This window comes from Osmerus mordax, chromosome 5 (genome assembly GCF_038355195.1).
Source record: "Osmerus mordax isolate fOsmMor3 chromosome 5, fOsmMor3.pri, whole genome shotgun sequence".
NCBI lineage: Eukaryota > Metazoa > Chordata > Actinopteri > Osmeriformes > Osmeridae > Osmerus > Osmerus mordax.
The window spans coordinates 10922543-10943572 of record NC_090054.1 but is presented as its reverse complement, the minus strand read 5'-3'; the positions used below and the strand labels follow the sequence as shown (position 1 = coordinate 10943572).

General features: G+C 40.1%; 1 protein-coding gene across 1 annotated transcript; it reads right to left on the bottom strand.

Moving 5' to 3' along the window:
• Positions 1-1463: 1463 nt before the first annotated feature.
• Positions 1464-20304, bottom strand: abch1 (ATP-binding cassette, sub-family H, member 1). The gene is made up of 20 exons (XM_067237120.1): positions 20242-20304; positions 18134-18282; positions 17570-17729; positions 17125-17279; positions 15370-15477; positions 15122-15215; positions 13493-13567; positions 13164-13335; positions 10778-10874; positions 10403-10571; positions 9412-9512; positions 8509-8579; positions 8187-8236; positions 7870-7926; positions 7687-7757; positions 7436-7524; positions 6669-6772; positions 5474-5633; positions 5166-5270; positions 1464-4536 (listed from the first exon to the last, which is right to left on the bottom strand). The coding sequence occupies exons 1-20, from the start codon at positions 20302-20304 to the stop codon at positions 4430-4432; spliced, it is 2157 nt and encodes a 718-aa protein (XP_067093221.1). The 3' UTR covers positions 1464-4429.
• Positions 20305-21030: the final 726 nt, after the last annotated feature.

Sequence of the window (21030 nt, the reverse complement as noted above, 5' to 3'; positions counted from 1 at the left end):
TATATGCATGAATGAATATGAATACATTCCTGTATTTTCTCATCATATAATGTTCTCCAGTTTCTTTGCATGTATCTGAAGTGTAACTAAACCCCCCAATTTCAGCTTTAGCCTGCCCCATCATTTCTTTGAAAAATGCCCTGTAGTGAAAAGTTGTGGGTGCAAGATTTTTTAAATGAATTTTTCATTCATGCGGTAGACAAAATGTGACACATTGACACTCCCAATTATCATAAGAATGCTAGAAAGCTGGTTCAAAATACGATGTATGTCACAAAAGTTTTACGTCAAATGCAACATCTTAAACTCAAAGGTCATACTATGTTAGGAATTTCTTTCAGGTCCAAACAGCATTCTAAATAAATTTAATTTAGAAAAAAAAGATTAAACTACTTCATATGTAAGAAACATATAATAATTGGGAAATATACAAACTAAGAGACCACTGTACTGGTAAAATTTCTCCAACTTCCATAAACGTATTGACATGCAGGCACCTGTATTTATAGGTTATCCTAGATACATCAAGAGTACCTCAACATGGCTTTCATGCGTCAAAAATGTCTTTAAAAGTTTTTATCCACCAGGGGATAAAAGAGATGGAACATAATACCAAATAATCCAAAATAACACTTTTGCAAAGATTCAAAGGAATTAAGACTAGCATTGATGAGTTTCGCATTAATTAAAAAAATAGGTTTGGGCATTTAGTTTAAGAAGAGGACTATCAGCAGGCAGAGTAACGTACTTCATGTAGTTAGTTACAAGTACTGATCATCAACAACCACATTATATACAGTATATTCATACGAAGAGTGTCAAGGGTATCTGAGCCATCAAACAGAGTTCTGTACCGAGACACCTTCACCTGGTAACTGCATTGCCTTTACTGTACTTGAGTTTAGTGCACATATACCAAACATAAATCCTGTTTCATGTGATCATCACAGGATGTTAATGGACAAAGTCTTTCATCTCCACAAACTGACCAATGACATCAGATGGGATAAAGTTGACTGTCCACTTCAGCCAGATACAATGAGGTCAGGTGCTAAGTAGTTTTATGAGGACCATGATGTTTTCTGATCTCAATCAAGGCTGAAATGGTCTAGGCGTCTTTGAGAAAGGTTGGGTTAGGTTGGTGCTTTAGGTAAACATAGATGTTTAAAAGGCAGGCTGCTTCTCTAAGCGCTGTGTTTGAAATGCTAATGGTGGTTTTAATGGGGGTGAGATGAGAGGGCAGAGAGATATGGAAAGACAAGGTGAGCACTGAAAGGGAACAAGATGAGAGAAGGCAGGGGGTTGGAGAAGTCGTAGGCAGGCCCTATGTGCCTTAGGATCTGACGTTGACTGGGGGTCAGGAGCCGTTTACCAACAAACACACAAGCAACAATGTGTTGTGAAAAACAAAGGATTACTTTTTTAGTCATTTATATTTTATTTAATCATTGAAAAATCTTCTGAGTATGTAGTCCACAGCAGTTCAGTTATCTTTACATTCTCAAGATCATTCCAACTTCAGAAATCACCAAAACAAAATCAAGTGTACTCTCCCACACTTACAAGCCACACAGACAATAATGTATTGCCTTTTTCAGAATTTTTACGAACATACTTTAATTTCTTCACTGCTAGATGTTGCTGCTGTGTATTCAATAATTCTTTCATTTCAAATTCACAAGGTTGCCAAACACGTACCTAGACCATCGTGCAGCAATGTCAAATGACCAGAAATAGACCATGGCCAACACATCTAGTTTTACTGTTTCCAAGGACAGGATTACTTAGTCAAAGTATGTATGCAATCACAACACATACATTGCAAACTTGTATAGATGGAGGCCATAATGGGAGTATGAATGAGGTAGTAGACTTGAAATTGATTCATCATTTGAGCTGGTATAATACATCATGGTAACACTTCACTTGAAATTTTCTTCATAAGGTTTTCATAACAGTGTCATTACAACGGGAAACTAAATCCATAATGTTTATAAATGTCACAACACAATATATATATATATATATATGATTTAAGAGGTACAATAGGTAATATTCTTTCAGTAAAAAAAGCTAATTTTGTCCCCTATAACCATGTTGTTTAAGCTAATGAGGCCTTCTGAGAGTTGTTTACCAACGTAAACAAGTCAGTCACATTTTTGCCTGCTACTTTCCAGCCAATTATGTTCCAGCATCACTGGTCCAGTCTATCGCCTTCAGTGAGCCAGATTTCCTCCTTGGCTTACATTATGAAACCACTGACAGTCAAACTCAAGCTGGAGGAAAGCACAAAGTTCAGAACAAAATTGGGGGCACCGTTTATCATAATTTTAATTTATTATATTACCTAGTGTAGCTTCAAATAAGCCAGTTGACAGAGTACATTACCTTTTGAAGTGGCAATTGTCATGAAGTTTCTCTCAAATGATAAGTGCCAGTAGAACACCATCTCAAGATGTTATAGTGTAAAACTATGACAGCAATGTCAGTCTATTTACATTATTTTTAGTCATTAAGGACCTGTTGCCATGTTTGCATGGATTCTGAGGCACAAAAGTAAACTTAGTCCATTCTAACTAAGTCCATTGATAATGTGGTCTAAATATGTAGAGTATTTTGTAAATCTGATGGTATTTAGGAGCACAAGGGAAAACTAGATAGTTTGGGCCCCATTTTGGCATCGGCACAATTGCAGTTCAAAACAAATTCACGATGATAGAGTTAGATGGAATATTTAAGGTTAACTTGGCCAGTGAGACAACCGCCAGTAAATTGTTACATTTAGTCAAAAATAGTTGCTAATGACTGATGTTCATGTAGATAACTATGGAACCCTTAGTATTTGTAAAAAAAAAAAAAAAAAGAAAGGCTAAGCAAAATTTGTGTGTGTAATGCGAAGTTTGGTACAGGTATACAATTCACATCCATGCAGCCTTTCATACTAACTTAGACCAAATGGTCTTTTTAACTATACAGTATTTGTTGTATACACTAAATTAGTATCTAGAGTCTACGATAAATGCTTTTCCCTACTATCACTTTAATTTGCTCAATAATACATCAGCTGGTATATTTAGATTCTGCATTTCAACACGACAATTGTTTGATGCATGTAAACATTTCTCATTCCATAACACATTTTGATGGCACAACACAAAAGATAAAAATGGGTGATGTACTAATAACACGTCACATTACACATCAGTCAATCACTTCAACTCAGTACATGCCCCCATTGGATCACACCAGGTGATCAATTTTGAAGAGTGAACACAACACTGAAAACGGAGACTGCTTTTATGAAATGTCCACTGACATATCCTGTCCAAATTATCTACCCATCAGCCCCCACTCTGTCCGGCACAGCAGGGCGATGGGATGACAAAAGCAATCAAAAAGCGGAATTTTCTTTTCAGGTAACACAATTAATTAGAGCTAATCCCACCTAAAACATTTAAAGGCCTCGCAGTCAGCAAAATCAAACATCCCTTTGTTCCATTTCCTAGAGGATGCAGGCACGGGCACAAACTACCATTTATGAACAGCCACCAACCCAAAGCCACAGCTACATAGCGAGCAGAAGAGAGCACCTAGTGACAACTGAGACAGGGTTATCACTTCCTATTAAACAGATAGCGAGCAGGCCACAGGAAACATCAGAGCAATAGGAATTCTTGTCATTTCACCACTTTTTTGCCAAATACTTGTATTTGACTGATCTACTGAGACCCCCAAAAAAATTTCGACAACGATTCCCAAATAAATAGCTCAATTTTACAAAATATATTATTTGCGTAAATATTGTGTGAAACATAAAGAACACGGATCAATTCCAACAGTTGTCATTTGTTCAAAAGATATGCAGGAACTGAATCCATAGTCTGTCTCATATGCATTTAGTAATTATGTTCAAAATACAAATTTGTGCAGAAATAAAGACAAACCCTGAGGTCCATGGTTCATCTCAGGAGGTGAAAATTTACATGGGTTGCATATAGAAATGTAACACCATAGAACACACACCAGTCTTATCCTGAAACGAGAGCAGTGGGTTTTTCTAAGTGGTCTGTTTTTATCTGCAACGTTTTTTTTTAAGTTTTCCTCAACAGAACAGGCCCATACACACACACTGGTATGTTCATAGGCTTGGAATTGGGATTGTTTGTGAGAGCTTAGATGTGTGTTTGAGTGAGTGTGCATGTTTGTATGTGTGTATGATTGTGTAAGTGTGTGATTGAGCATGTGTGTGTGTATGTAATTGTGCATGGCCATGATTGTGCATGTGTGCTTGCAATAGGGACTATGGTACACAGTGTATTTAACCACAGTGACCACACCCATCCAAAGACAGGAGGCAGAAGCCTGTTCACGGAGCCTTTTCCATACTCGTCTGGCAGTCCTCTTCTCATCTCTTTCCCGGGTCGGGGTCTCACGTCCTCAGCTTGAGGATGACGGTGGCCAATATTAGGAAGAAGGTGTTCCAGCCCAAGGTGACAGCGAAACCTCTCCACACCATCATCTGAGTGAGGCCCCAGCCTGAGGAAGGCAGCATGGAACAGTATGAACCGACATCTTGGGCCCAGTGGTGCAGTCCAACACACGGAGGTGGTTTACAGAGCATGCTTACTTCTTTTTTTTATCGAGTATCCGAATTAAAGCTAGAAATGATCTTTTAATCTGGAAGACAGTTGTGCCCAGTGTCATGACTGAGATAGGGAGATCTATGTACAGCTGACCAACAGAGACTGGAGTTATAGTGAATACTTTAAAACCCTCACTGGTGCACCAGGCATCTTGAGTTTAGAGTGAGACACGTGTGCCTGTGTACATGTATTTGTGCATGTGAGTGTGTGTGTGTGTGTGTGTGTGTAAAGTACACAGGTGTAGAGTATCATGCATGCCATGTTCAATGAGCACATGTGGTCATGTGGATGTCACATTCACTGTTGACACAGGACACACTTCAATAGACCAATGACCAATTAGTATTGGATAACAATCACTCTTAACTAACAACCTACTACTAACATCTCCCTGGTGGTTTCCTACATTCTTTTTCTATACAAGCAAGCCCCGCTTGTACTACCATACTAACACATTAGGTTTTGGCATATGTGAAACTCTATGATTAGAAGTAAATCATCTGTAGGTGTGTGTTCCAGTACCTCTATACATGATACAGCGGAGAGCCTCTGAGGCATATGTCTGGGGCAGAGCCAGGCTAATGTAGCGTAGTGGATAGGGGATACACTCCACTGGCCAGATGATCCCTGTAGAGGAAGTAATAATGACAGTGTGAAAGAGTGTGTGTGTCCCCTTTCTTGTTCCCTTCTGACGAACTACGCCAAATGTGATCCAACTAGATATCTGCAAAACAGTAATGAATCACAATCCACCACTATTTATCAATAATCGAATCCTGTTTCAATTGTGTTTCGCTATTTGTGTCTTTCTCACAAACACACACACGCACCACTGATGATGAGGTTGGGGTAGAAGATGCCCAGGGCGGCCTGGTTGGCATTCTGCTCATCGTCTATGGCTGCGGAGATGACCAGGCCAAAAGAGATGCCCGTCACACCCTGCAGGACGATCAGAGCTATGACCAACACCAGAGAACCCTCGTTAGGAATCTAGAGGCAGTGAGGAAGAGGGAGAGAGAGACAGAGAGAGGTTCACTAAATAATTTTGTTAAACGACAGTAATATCTTACCTTTTAAAACGTTTCAGTAAATATCAACTGGTTATGAGCAGGTTTAAACTGAAATGCAGTTTGTTACTGCATTGTCAATTCTTGACATTTCCAAAATAGGAAAGCATTACTCTTTTAAATTCTCACATACATGCCAAGCAAGGTTTTTGAGAGCCACAGTAAAAGTTTCAAGTCTGAACAGTAGAATGGTTTGGTTATGTACAGTTGGCGGTCCAGGGTTTACCTCTACCCCCCTCTCATTTTTGTCCACCAGCCAATAGTTTAGGCAATGGCCATTTCCCTGTATTGGCCACATGCATATGACTATTGACAATCAATAAAAACAAGGCCTCAGAGTTTCCATTAATCTATTGTCCTAACGGTAACCTAGGATTTCTGACTTTTTGGCTCTAGTTCTCATCGGGATTGACTGCAATTTTCCAGTGCCATCATGATATATTTAAGATTTCAACAATTAAAAACAGAACTGTTTAAGCAACAGGCTGCACTGACCTGAGACTCTGGGACCTAATTAATTTTATATTTGTTTTAAGGACTTCATAAAGGTTTTCTTAGGTTTTGATAATGGCATGTGTGTGTGTTTGTGCGAGTGGGCTTGTGTATTCTTGTGAGGGCCAGAAGTCCCCTTGAGAACAAAAAAACAAGGAACATCTGAACTTGTGGGAACATTTCCTTGGTTCTCACAAGTTCAAGTGCTATTTTTAGGGGGGTTTAGAGAGTTAAAATGGGAACGAAGTTCCTGTAAAAATAGCAATTCAAACTTGTGTGTGTGGATGTGTGAGCATGGTAGTGAATATGAGACTGGGGCTGCTAAATCATTCAGAAGTCATGAACCCTGTTGATGAAGCCGGATGGAGACTCCTGTGTGAGTGTGTGTGTGCATGTGTATGTACATGGGCGGGTATTTTTGTGCGTGCGCCTGTTCAGGGTGTGTGTGTTTGTATGCACATCCCACCTTGAAGACAAGCAGGATGAAGAGAAGCAGTAGAATGATCTGGACACTGATGACAAACAACTGAGAAAAGAGGTGAGCCAACATGGTCTCCAGAGAACTGACACCTGTATGAACACACACACACACAAATAAGACACTATCAACACCCTTATTACTTTCTAAAAGCTTATGTACCCTAAGTAAATCCAAACACAACTAATGAATGCATACAGGTTTTATTCACAACGACTTTTCATTATCCAAACACATTAGGTGTCGTGATCCTATCACTCCCTCTAGTGGTTAGATCTACTCCTACATAATAACACAACAAGGTGACAATTTGACCTATCCAAGCATTTGATCCTAACCAGTTCAAACATTTGAACATTAAGTTATGGTCAAGTTGTAGCATATGTGGAGCCAGAAGTTGAATCAAAGAGCTAGCTTTTCGCCATTGAAGAGCTAGATTTTCGGTGGCATAGCTATCTAATAACATGACGACCATAGTGATGGTCGTCATGTTGGGACCTGGGTTCGCACCCCAGTATGAGCAGATTGGGAGGAAGCTCTACTGACAAGCGACACAACGACTCTGGTTACTTACTGAACCCACTACGCTTCAGCAGAATACCTTTTACAAAAGGTGGGGTACCGGTAATGTCTTTATTACCATGGAATGCCTGTAATTAAATAAACTGCACATACATCATAAATTACTTCTGAGCTGGGTACTGCTGACACTGGACAAATGTTGTCCCTGACCATATTGAACTTTGACCTCTTACCTGCGACCCAGCACCTGTCCAAAAGACCCTCCTTCCTCTCAAGCACAAACGAGAGGGCGGTCAAGCCCACGGCCAGGTAAAAGGTGATGCTGATGGGAGATATGATGGACACAGTAAACGTACCGTGAGAGGACATGATAGACAGATAAAAATACATAATGAGAAAGGATACAGAGAAAGATGATGATAAATAATAATTGCTGTATGTGTAAAATGCTAAGGAGAGCTCAAATCACAGACAACGACCCTACCTTAGTACTGCTCCCGGAGTAACAAACGTGGTGAAGTCTGTGTTTAGGCTGCCGTAAATAGGCTCCTCAAACTGAAAAAGTCAGATGTAGCCAGTAAAAAAACAGCAAATTATTTTTTAAATTAAAAATAACAGCACTTTTAATTGTATTATCTGTTCAAACCTGTACGTCCTATCCCTTTACCTTTACAGGTAGCGAAACAAGGTAGGATGTGCGGCCCATCTTATACTGGACAAAGGCCTAACAGACAAAGACAAAGCAAGACTTTGTTGTTTCTACTGAAAACTGTGCTATATCCCTGACCTTTATTAATGACATTTAGCACATCAAATCATCTTACAAAAGAGGTACCTATTGCTAAATTCGAGGTTCTCTATCACTTTATTTTGGATCAAGGTTAGATACACGTCCTAGCACTGTACCACATTTAGTAGTTTAGTCAACTTTTAATAATAAGTCATCTAAAGTCGTAGATCAGTAAGTAGAAAAATCAGGCATACATCAAAGGCATCTGCAAGTTTTTTCTGGAGCATAGTGGCAATTTGTTGATCTGGAAAAAGAAGACAAAGGTAGAACTATTGATACAGAGCAGATTCAACGACAATACTCAACACTGACCTAACATCATACCAACATAGACACATACTGTTGTAACAGCTAATGTGTAGTAACAACATGGAATTGCAATCCAATTTGTTTTTATTGTCAAGCCGCAAACATACCTCCTTAGGTCAAAATATGAATATGAATGTGTTTGTGTATTTGTGGGTGAGCATGTACTTGCACATGTGTCTCTGTGTGTAGGAGGGGGAGGAAACCCACTTGTTAGGTCCAGCCATACGTGTACTGATCCACCATCTACCACTTCACGAGAAACTTGACGCTGTATCATCCTACACAAAACACACACACACAGCTCCTGTAAAACACACCCAGTCAAATTACCCAGCTCAAACCCTGCAATGTATTTAGAACTGTAATGCATCACATTCCGTTTATGTCAACACCTACTGTTGGCAGAAATGTGTTTTTCAATACCATTGCACTCTTTGTGCATAATAATCTGTATGACTAAGACACTTAACAATACAATACATGTCACATGGTGAAACTACTAGTCAGTGTTGTTTCACATGAACAACACATGATGTGTCTAAAAGGCTGCCTGTGATTGGTTGAGAAAGACCATTAAGCCACCCTAGGTGAACTGGCAGGCAAGACCAGACTTTCCACCTAGACCCGACAAAGCCACATGCACAAACAGCTGAAGAACATAGACCAAAACACAGAAGAGCACATGTAGTACTATGATTCACGCTTGTAACTATGAAACTCCTCCCCTCACCACTGTGTCATAACATGCTGCCTATGGGTTTGGTTTCCGAGGAATAAATTGTGTGTATGTGTGTATATACGCTTGTGAATTATGAATGTGTGTAAGTGTTTGTGAGAGAATGAGTGAACGAGCACATGCACACTGAGTGTTTGTTTATGTGTGTTAACCAGTGGAATGCTCTCAGTCTGTCAAAGTGGCATGTTGATGTAGCACAGGTATCAGTGAGGGTGAGAGTTCAGTCTGAGTGGAGAAAAGATCGACGAGGGAGAGAAGAGGAGAAGACAGAAGAAGGATGTCTTGAAAAACCAAGACATGACTAAACAAAGCAAGTTAAACCAAAACAACACAAGCCAACAACCCATCCTCAATAAGTGACTGTAAGGGCTTACCTCTTGGTCAGATAGGAGGTAAAGTTCTTGCCGAACCCTATGACGCCCCAGTACTCTCCATTATAGACACCTGCGAAAGCTTCTGCGTGAGATAAGTTCACCTACGGCAGAGAAATGAACAGTACAGTTCATTTCAGCATTTGGGTAGAATACAGTTACACTTTATTAAGCCATTTGCTAGAGTTGGCAAAACTTGGCTTTGGATATTTAGTCATTTAGCAGACGCTCATATCCAGAGCGACTTACAGTAAGTACAGGGACATTCCCCCGAGGCAAGTAGGGTGAAGTGCCTTGCCCAAGGACACAACGTCATTTTGCACGGCCGGGAATCGAACTGGCAACCTTCAGATTACTAGCCCGATTCCCTAACCGCTCAGCCACCTGACTCTCGGATAACCATTTGATGTTATCCACAAATGTTCTAGGACTATACAGTATATTGATTGTTTAATGTATTTCATAGACAAGCAAAGCTAACTATTGACATTTATAGGAAAATGTCCTTATTGGCAAAGATTTCCTTTGCCAAGTCTCCTCCATGTTTTAAGATTTTTGTCAATGTTCCCCTCACTTCTAAAATGAGGTCAGGGAAGGTAAGTGGTCAGGCTTTAGAACTACATGAAAGCAACTACAACCTGCAGGCTATGTGAAGCTGATGTTGACAAAAGGCACTACACTACAACAGCTCTTTACTTCTCATCGAGCTGTTCTATAAATGGAAGGGCCTATTCCATCTGCTCGGAGCAGAAGTGAAACCCGACAGCTAAAGCTCAGCTACTTCTGATGACTAAGAAGTTGAACACTTCCCCCCCACTTAACTGACAAATAGGTAATCTGCTGTGCTGTACTGACATCAGTTCAAATGCAGTAAGCCTTGTAGTAATAATGGCCGATTCCCGAAGACTACACTGTAGAAACTGTAGAAGAAACACCAGTAGAGAATGCATCCCGAATCTTTCCAAGATGAACATAGTTTGTTATAGAACTCTACCTGCTCCACACTGGAGTTGTCAATAAAGGAGAGTAATGATTGGCTGAAGGAGTTCGGGGCGGTTTCATTGTTGACCACGGCCACCTGGATTCCCTTTGGGTCTGCTCCGATACACAGACACATGAGAGAGATCTGGATCACTGGCAACAGGAACTGGAAACACAAGGATCTGGAGAAAGGCCAGAGAGTGAAGCACAGCACCACATCACATGATGTTGAAAAACTAAGAATATTGAACATTTGTCTGTGGATTTTTTTATTGAATGGTGGTTAGAGTAAGCCACAGGTCTAGGTTAGGGTTTTGATTTTCAATACTGTTTTATATTGCTAATTCTGTTCATGTTTGGCCTTTGTCAGTACAATCATCGTTCTCACCCTGGCATTCTCTTCATTCTAACCAAGGTCTTGATCATCAGGGCTGCAATGTTCCGCCACTTTGGCACCAGATGTCTCGCTCTGACTTTCCAGTCGGCTGTTCTCACACACACACACACACACACACACATAGACATGCACGTTGCAACAGTACTCTTCCACTTTGAGTGCTAATGCTAATTGGCAACACTATAACATGGTGGGAATCATCATGCCCCCCAACTCCAAACTAAAGCTTATATTATTAGGGGGTTGCTTTGAAAATATGACATGCTTATTAGCTAATTAAATTAAGCTAAGTTAATCTGGCCAACACCGGGGACACTTCCCATTATTATGTCTATCTTGTTGGAACAATAACAATTCTTGTGAGTGAAAAAGGTCAAAGAGTCAAGTGTCTTGACTTGTCCTACTTGTCATGTTCTTGACAATGACAGAATGGTTATTAAACTTTTAATTGGGTGTGCTCAAGCCTTCGGCGAGAGCACAACCTTTGTTCTCTCACATATATATTTATTTATTTATTTTCGCCCCCCTAAGGATCAGTCAATATTTGGACTACATACACAACGGCGGTGTCAAAAGGTTCGTCTTGGTAGCGATTGCGTTGGTTGTATTTTTATTTACGTTCCGTTGCATGGTTTAAGTAGAAATTGCATTTTTGTGGTGAAAAGTGAAGCTAACGGTGGCTAATTTGCTAGCCACAGTCACTGACGTTACTAACGTCACTACTTCACTAACGTCACGAAAACACGCGTGACTACCTTTGGCAGAACATTCGTTTCACATCTGTTAACTTGGGGGATAGCTAGGCTAACTATAGCTTTACTGCAAGGCAGCTGCAGGAACGCCACAAGCAAAGAGGCCAGGGTGATAACAATTTACTCATTTTACTTTGTGATGTGAAACACAATTATGAAATGTAATGTACAATATTAGTTGATATTGTTAAGGAAGTAGGCCCACATCTACTTTTGGAAACGGTAGTCTACTATTTCACTGAAGCATTAGCATCATGACATTAGCCTCTGTTGCCCGGGCAACACATACTACAGTGGTCTATGATGCATCTGTTTTCAATCTTTAAAATAAACATTCCTCACAAATACATTTTCGTTGTAGGATTTATTATGACATTACATTACAAGTAAACGATTTGTGGGTGAAATTATCATTACCTGTGGTTTCAAACCAGTGTTGCTCACTGCAATGCTGTAGCCTACGCGAGACACTATAAAAATATCTACACAACTGTAGGACGTCAAACGGCGACAGAACATGTTCGGCACTCCCCTTACTTAATCAAAAGTCTATCTAACTACTAACCTGAACTTCATTGCCACAGCCTAAACGTTGCCAATCTGTTCATGAAAATAATTAATTTCAGCCTAAACCGTACAACGCAACGTTAAATCCAATTCAACCAACGCAATCGCTACCAAGACGAACACAGCAGTAGTCTACTAGTACTGTACCGTAGTAGTACAATTTACCGGGGCAGCTTCTCCACACAGGGCTATATCGCATTTTGCGTTGTTACTGACAATGATCGCTACCAGTGAGCTTTTTATGAATGAGCGATTTTCCACTAAATAAATGTCAAGCTTATTTACGTTTTGGGGGGCATATTTTCAGTTAGCAGATGGGACTGTCTGAATCGCGATTCCATCTTCTACTGCCGGGTAACGTCGTAGAATAATCTTCAAAGGGGGTTCTTTATTAATGAATGAATGCAATGAGTAGGCTACATGCCTGAAAATATCACGAGAAGGGAAAAACTTAAAATGACGTTTAAGTCATAGAGATTAGGTCAATTTTTACACCGGTCTGCCAAATGTATTCGTTTTGATTCAACGATGAGGCTGCCTCTTGCAGGGGAAATGAGAAGACATCATATTTCGTTCTACACTTCACTCGTATTTTGAGTTGTAAATGAGCAGCAAAAAAAATCCTTTAAATCTATTTAATCTTTATAAATAATAAGTATACATTTTCATATAAAATATACAGAAATCAGTTGTAAAAATTTCATTCAAAAACGGACCCCTGTGCAACCGACGCAAGCAAGCACACCCTACAATTTCCCCAGAAATTGTACCCTCTCTAGTTTCATCTACAATAGCACAAACATACTATTATAATAGCCTGTCAGGGCATGTCATCAGTTTACACATGTTTTTGTATTCAATTGTAATCTGTGTCATGTGTAAACCATAACAGAACATTAGCTAATAATGTTGGTCTGGTCAGCCAAATCAAATGTAAATCCTTACAACAAGGCTAGTTGCAAATTAGCATGTATTAAGTAACAAAATCTCAAAGCTCACGTAAGTTTAAGTCCCTTGTGGACAAAGCAATACGTTTTAAGTTCCCTAAAGTGCTGTACCTGAGTATTTGGGCAGCTCCTCTAGTCCAGTCCCCAGAATGGGCCTGTTCTCTTCCCGGCTGCTTTCAAATGATTGGCTATTCTCTAAAAGCTCGCCCTGCGGACTCACTCCGTGTTTGGCCACCACTTGGTCAGATGTCTCACAGAGTTGCAGGAAAGCATTCTCTAGTGTCTGCAAAGGGCAATAAAACAATATGCAAAATAAATGTACTATTCCTGTAATAAAATATCCATATAACGTACCTTGGCAGTTAGTGAAAAGGACCACATTGGGGTTAACGTTACAAAATCATTTAGTTAACTGGTAAAACTGTCAAGGCCATTCTCACCACAGCACTGTGTTGCTTCATCACTGCATCAGGAGGCCCTTCGGCCAGGAGATGGCCATTTCTCATTAGACCGACCTGTAGAGAAAACAACGTCTTCAATGTTGCTTTATTCATACTACTGCAGGCAGATCATGAAGCACAAACGGCACCTGAAAAAACACATTTGTAACAGAAATAATATGCAGATGCACATACAGTAAAAGCATCAGATGCCTAATTCAGTCTGTATACAATTATGAATATTACAGATATACTACTGTGAATGATTATAGGAAATGTTACATGTTTTCAGAGGTAATCAAAACAACTGGGGAAGAGAGAGTTTGAGTGTGGTGCATTATGGGGAAATCTTTTCCGCTTACACACGCACACACACAGAATCCTGCCTTCATAGTTAGGCTAGTGCCAAGCCCGTTGGCAAAACATGCCAGTTCAATGCCTGTTGGCAGTGAATGTGTGTATATTTAGTTCTTGGGAGATCATGAAATATATTTATATTTATTCCTCAAGACCCACTCATCTAAACAACGTCACACATGACGCCACATGTCCTTGGGTCCTGAGCAATACACCTGGCAGTGCGACTTCATATATAGTGATAATATACATTTCTCGCGAGAGCCATGGCTCCATCACTTAGTGCAGCTCAACATGGAGGCGAACACGGTTATATTTATGTCAGAGCAAATTGAAAGATTTGTAGGTTTTGTCTTCACATGCACTAAGATAACGTGCTGTTTGCCATGCTGTAAATTACACATCACAGTCTTTTCCATTCCGTTAAAGGGAGATTGGCAAAATATTTAGTAGCTTAATCTGCTGATTTACAGCAACTAGTTTAGATTTTGAACTGTATTCAAACCTGCCAGACAAACTAAAAACACAAAGAGGATTATTTCCTATGGAATGTTACAGTAATAAACCACATGTATTCTGAATAAAGCTAAGCCATCTTACTAGACCTACTAGGGAAGTACATATAACAAATACAATTACACTAAAGACCTCTCCAACAACAGTTATGGTTAATGGATCGACATTCGTATTTTTACTGTATGTATTTAGTGTACACATAGATAGGTTACTTTAGCACTTCACATCTTAGCTCATATTTACCCTCCGTCACAAATACAGTATCAGCTCAGTGGTCTCTTTTCCTCATTCTCACTCCCTCTTTCTCCCTCAGCTCTACACAGCTGTTACTCATCTTTCATTTTCAGTTCAGACCAGATTCTCCAAGAACGAAGGAAGGAACCATTGTTAGAGGTTTAAAACAGGGCCAGTGTCTCTTTCCAACTTGCCTACTTATTGGTTATTCTGAGCCTTACCCAGCTTATGCAACACTTTGAATATACCTCCTTCAGCACTCGTCTATAACCATGGCACAGACTGAACCTATCAAAGGACACACTGTTCTTTATAAGGGGAATACTTTATAAAGTATAACTGTGTTGTTCTCCACTAATAATAACAACAAATATATACAAGTCTAAATTAGTTTTTGTGTTTGCATGTACACATTTGTATTGTGTTTTGTAATAAATACATAAAATCTGTAATTGCTCGTCTGGTAATGTGTGTAATTCTTGCAATACATTATTTACACTACATTAACGCTGTGTAACTTACCACATTGGCTTGCCTGGCCTCCTCAATGTAGTGAGTAGTGATGATAACAGATACACGGCCCGTCTTCACTATTTCAACCAGATGCTGCCAGATTCTATGTAAAAATGTAAAAAAGTTCAACATGGTTTTATGAATGATTGAAATCACAAAGGCAGCACAGCCTTATGGCCTTGCGTTTGCTAGGCTATGTTGTTTTTAATGGGATTATATGTATGTTTGGGTCTCACACTTCTGTCTATAGTCTGTACCTCGCTCTGAGTACTGGGTCCACTCCAACTGTAGGCTCATCTAAAATCAGCAACTGTGGGTTCTGAAGCAAGGCTGCTCCCAAAGATACCCTCCTCTTCTGCCCACCACTGTAAAACATACATACACACACATACACACACACACACACACACACACACACACACACACACACACACACACACACACACACACACACACACAGACAAACACATATGTACATCAGAAAAAGTGACCCAAAACGATTTACCCTGAAGGTAAGTGCAAATTGGACAGCTGACTTGCCACTCAGTCTTGCAGCAGGCGGCAAGGCAGCCCCAGTGGGCCTGCACAGCACAGGCTACATGAACACAACAGGACTGTTAATGAGGGTAAGGAGAGAAAGGGAGGCAGGGTAAATGTACATTTAGTCATTCAGCAGACACGACTTACAGTAAGTACAGGGACATTCCCCCTGAGGCAAGTAGGGTGAAGTGCGTAATATGTCTGCCCAAGATATTTCATTTCTCACTGCCCGGAATCAAACCGGCAGCCTTCTGATTAATAGCCCTATTCCCTAACCGCTCAGCTATCTGATCCCCTAATTCAAATGTTTGTTTGTTTTTTATATATTTTTTAAATTATTATTAGTTGTTATTGTTATTTTCTATGCAACGTTTTGGCCATGAAGTGTATCCTATCTCTTATTAAATCAAATACCACTCAAGTGAGTTGTGAAAGAGAATGAGAGGGCACACACACACAAAAAGGACGGGAAGTGTATTCCTACCAAGCATTTCTTCCACTTTCTGAAAGGTAAATAGTTTATGTTGCTTGGCTACCAAAGGTTACTGGGTATAACTGTGTCCACAGAGGAAAAAGAAAAACCTTTGGGATATGAGAGGGGGATTAAGAGTTTTGTCTAGGGCCTGCATGTTGTTACAGGGACTACTTTCCATCCCTGACACAATTCACTGCTGTATCTTTCTGAAAATGAAGTTGCTGGTCACTGGAAAGCATAACTTTAAAGGATGCTGGTCTTAATTCGAAACAGTATTTCCAACTCTTTTTCAAACTGATGTTTCCATGATGGTTAGCAAGACATTTTTACATGAGGGTAGCACGCCATAGATGAGATGAGGGGTTTCTATCTCTCTTTTCATGTCCCATATAGTCTCATTCACAGTTCAAAGATTAATTTGACAAATATGTGTGGGTATTTGTTTAGTTTCTATTATAAGGACAGATAACTCATACCAAAGCCTATAATGAGGCATGGGTCACTGCCTCTGTATGTATGTCCTAGTGGTTGTGGGAAACTGGGCATTGCCTCTCTATAACTCAGTAGCACACAATGAGGTATTGTATGTTGACAGTTTCAGATCAGTGTCTATCAAAGGAGGTATACAGGCAGTATATACCTAAAACGAATGTTCTCCAATAGGGGCAACCGAAGGAGCACTTTGAATGCGTTTTAAAAGAAAAAATGCTGAAAAGCTTTATTCTAGCTACTGACTGTCATTGACTACACAATCTTTGCTGTATGAACACCACTACATTGGCAAGACCAAATACCCCCAAATTATCAAAAATGAAATATAGTAGTTAATTTGAGTTAAAATATGTCATGTATTTACATCATTACTCAAACCATCAAAAGAGCTAATTCAAGTTTAAAGTCAGAACCCACAAGCCACCTAGCCAAATTTGTACGTCTAGACAAACCAATTTGGTACATAAGCTTATCTTGTGTGTTTAGGTGTGTATATTTATGTTACCTGAGATTTCGGACCAGTCTATTTTTCTGAGGTAGATCCAAGAAGTCAACAAGGAAATTCACACGTGCCTGAGTGTCCTTCGATGACAACCCATGGATTCGTCCAAAAAAGGTTAGTGTATCGCTGATGGTGAACTCATTATATAACGCCAGGTCCTGTAGGAGACAACAATAAAGCATGTGTACCCCTTGACATGCATTCACAAAAAAAGATATTTCATCATAATCTGTCATTATAATCCCAAGTGGTCTTTGATTTGGAGAAACTTGCTTGGGTGGTCAATGCTACTGGATGTGGCAATCCCTCAATTTACCCTTGGCATTATTGTTGCCAATCAAAGCTGCTACCCTGTATGACCATGTAGCAACTGCAGGGACACAAGGGTACTATATACACACCCTCACCAAAGCCAAATGACAGGTGTGTGGTGTTTCTGTGTATTCACCTGTGGCATATAGCCCACCATCCTTCCAGGCACTTCATGACCAGGGAACGAAGGTGGTTTCCCTAACACACTGATGTGACCTCGTGAAATCTTCAGAGTTCCCACAATGCATTTCAACAGTGTGGTTTTGCCACATCCACTTGGACCCAGTAGGCCATAGCTGGAAGGAGAATGGAAATCACATGGGTTAATGTGTCACTAACATTTCTAATTCAACTGCTCAGCATGCAAACAATTGAAATTGTTTGCTACCAGATGGGAAGCTAGGTTTCAGATCCTAAAATAAGTGAGCGGTGACCTGAAGCATACTTCCCTTTTATTGCCAACAGAGGAACAAAGTTAACAGATGACAGATAAGTACAGATACAAGTGGCATTCTAACTCCTACCTCCTCCTTAAGTGAAACTGTCTTCCCTTTTTTTGGATTGGGAAAGTTTGTCAGATCAATTTGTCACTAAACATCTAACATGTATAACTACAAATAACAATCGTCTAATTTTTAAGATCAAATAAATAAAAATGTCAATCATAGTAGCATGGCAATAGTCACACTGAACCACTCACATGTGTCCCTGTGGCACGGTCAAGTTGAGGTTGCTGAGCACCTTCAGTTTGCCATACGACCGGCACACCTCTCTACATATGATCGCTGAACCATCGATTCCTGGTAAAGGAGGGGCCTCAAGGTCAGCCTTCATTCCTACTTCTGCCAGCTGGGAAAAAACATCAAAAGTATTCATATGGGGGTCCCTATTTCTGTAAGTCTTTACTGGATTTATCTTATGTAATGTCCCTAACAGTTTACTGTACCATAGCATGCTTGGCAAGACAGCAGTGAACATTTCTGGGTCATAGACCAAGGCTATGTCCAGTAATCTTAATCCCTGCCTCCTTTCACTGGCTCCTCCATCGCTCTAACTCTCTCTTAATCCACAATCTTTTATTTCATGGTGGAGAGATTAAAGGGAAACGATCCTGTAATCTGAAACGTGGCTAACCTCACTTTGACACAATACTAGTTGAACACATATACCTGCAGTGCCGATTTTAGACCGCCGCCGTGCTCAAGCACCCATAAATTTCATCAGCACCCCTAAAAATAAATTTTTTATTATATAAAAAAATGTTTATTATTAATATTTTGCATAATAATACATACATTTATTAATTGTTATCCAGTGAAATTAGGGATTTATATTAGCAAGGGGGTTTAGCACTTTTGCAAGGCACTGTATTCATGTCACATTCTCATTGGGGGCTGAGCACCCCTAAAGGTCTGATCCTAAAATTGCCCCTTTATACCGTTAAAATGATTGTGCTAGATAATGTAATAATATATTTTGATAATTTTTTATTACAACCAAAAATATGAAGAATGTCCTGGTTGTTTATTTGGGAGAAAACACAATTATGAAAAATGTCAATGTAAACGTACATAATGTATTATGCAATGGAGTTATGATCGAGATGAAAAAGTCTGCACATAGCCTACATTAGGCTACTACTGAAGAAATATTGTCGAAGACGTCCTAAGCCAAAACTCAGAATTTGAAATTGCTCTGGAAACCAACATGTTCGAAGTTTTCAAAGGGACACAGAAAGCATGCATTCAAACTCTTAGCCTATAGACTGACTTGGAAAAAGCTCATAGATAAAACTACTCACCTGAAATAATCGCTCTACTTAAAATGAGATCTATGCTACTTGGATGGAGAGTAGCCTATAGCCTACCCGCACATACTTGAATGAAACCCCATGTGAAAAGCAGCTGACAATTCTATTTCAACGCCGTAGGGCCTACGCTAAGTGGCAAAACAGGTTTGTCTCAACCAGCATTATTCTGATTCAAGAATTCAGCTGTTATGAACACTCCTGTTTAGAAAAATAACAGACGTTATTCGTGTTTTTCATTTGTGCCTACCTTTGCCATTGCAGCCCAAAACCAAAGCAACCACAACCTTGTTTAAAACGGAAACCAACAAGTAATTAATTAATTAATGATTTAGGTAGGCTATAGCCTGTATAGGCTATGCTTTAGGTATTTTTTATTGCAGTGACTACCGCAGTCGGTAATAGCCAATTGACAATTAATAAAACGAGTACCTTTCAATGCGACTGTTAACCACGCTGCTTCTAACGTTAGCCCTGTCTATTCACATCACTTCCAATGCCAAGTCGAAAAGTGCGCTTGCCTTCCGTATTTCCCAGATCACACACACGAACTGTTCTGATTCAGGAAGAAAAGCCCCACGATAAGCTTCACGAGGAACTGCGCGTTGATGTTCTATATAGCAGCCTTTTTATGTGTCGCTTCCCATACCTGCCTGGTGTTGATGATGCTGCTACACGTTCATTTCTCCATTTCGCATGCATGTAATAGGCCTACAAAACGTCATACCCGCCGCAGTGCTCGTCGCGTTAAGTCTACATTCCTTAAACCAACGGTTCATATTTCAGCCTCGATAAATTACTAGGCAATTGATGTTGCTTGTCTTTCAGTATCAGTCTGCAAATTTTACACGATATCCTACTGCAGGCGACAGTAGGCTAGCTCGATGGAGCTCATTATGCAAAAACAACTAGCCATGACAGCTGTATTTTTCTGGTTCAGTCGCCGACAATAGCCGATACCTACTTAAATCGGGTACCTTGAACATGCAGTTTAGTCTTACCCGCTCTTGCATCTCTGTGCACTTGGGTCCTGTAGTTGCATCACCGTCTGCCTCTGCGGCCATGGTCGATAGAAGGACTGGGCTTGTACGAGGGATAGCCTAAATCGGTAAAAGCCGCACTAGTTGCACCAGGCAGATGCGCGTATAACCGGGCTCCAACGTCGATCAATCTTTCGAGTGTGCTGCAACATTGCAAGTAAAAGTTAACCACATTTACTTGTATTCATTTCATTTGATCCAAAGCGACGTAGACATTGTGCATACAGTGTGCAGCAGACAATTAAGGATTACATGCACAGTTCAAACAGTATGCGATTACAGTGGTTATAGTGCCAATGAACTGGGGTAAAACCGAGGATCTCACCGGATACCGCTTGGAGAAGACTAGATGGGATATTAAGGGCAGGTTGTTGCCTGGTGGGTGTTCAGAGTCAGTCTTCAGAGTCCGCATCATATTTCACCAATCTTTTATTTTAGTAATGAGTTACGACATTTGCTCGAAGAAATTGTTTATTTCGCATTTCTTATCAGGCTATCGAATGCAGCCTATTGTAATAGGCTAGCTAATTGCTGTGGTGAGTGATGCAATAGTCTGTGTATCTGTTTATCAGTCTCCGGGATAGCTTTAGTCGTCAGGCAATTTAGTGAAGGTGCTTCCCTTCTAGTATCAAGTGTCAGTGTTTCCAAGGGTCCTATTCTTATCCAGTGGCTGCGTTTCCCATGGCACTTTAGATGGTAATATGAAAGGATTAAAAACATATCGATACAGGGTTCCTTCTGTTATCTTCA

Excerpts from the sequence above, each read along its gene's own strand:
- abch1 (XM_067237120.1), bottom strand. The coding sequence starts at position 20,304 with ATGGCCGCAGAGGCAGACGGTGATGCAACTACAGGACCCAAGTGCACA. Across the intron at positions 15,478-17,124 it reads AGACTGGTCCGAAATCTCAG|TGGTGGGCAGAAGAGGAGGG; the intron begins GTAACATAAATA and ends TATGTTTTACAG. Across the intron at positions 9,513-10,402 it reads ACAACTCCAGTGTGGAGCAG|GTGAACTTATCTCACGCAGA; the intron begins GTAGAGTTCTAT and ends TCTCTGCCGTAG.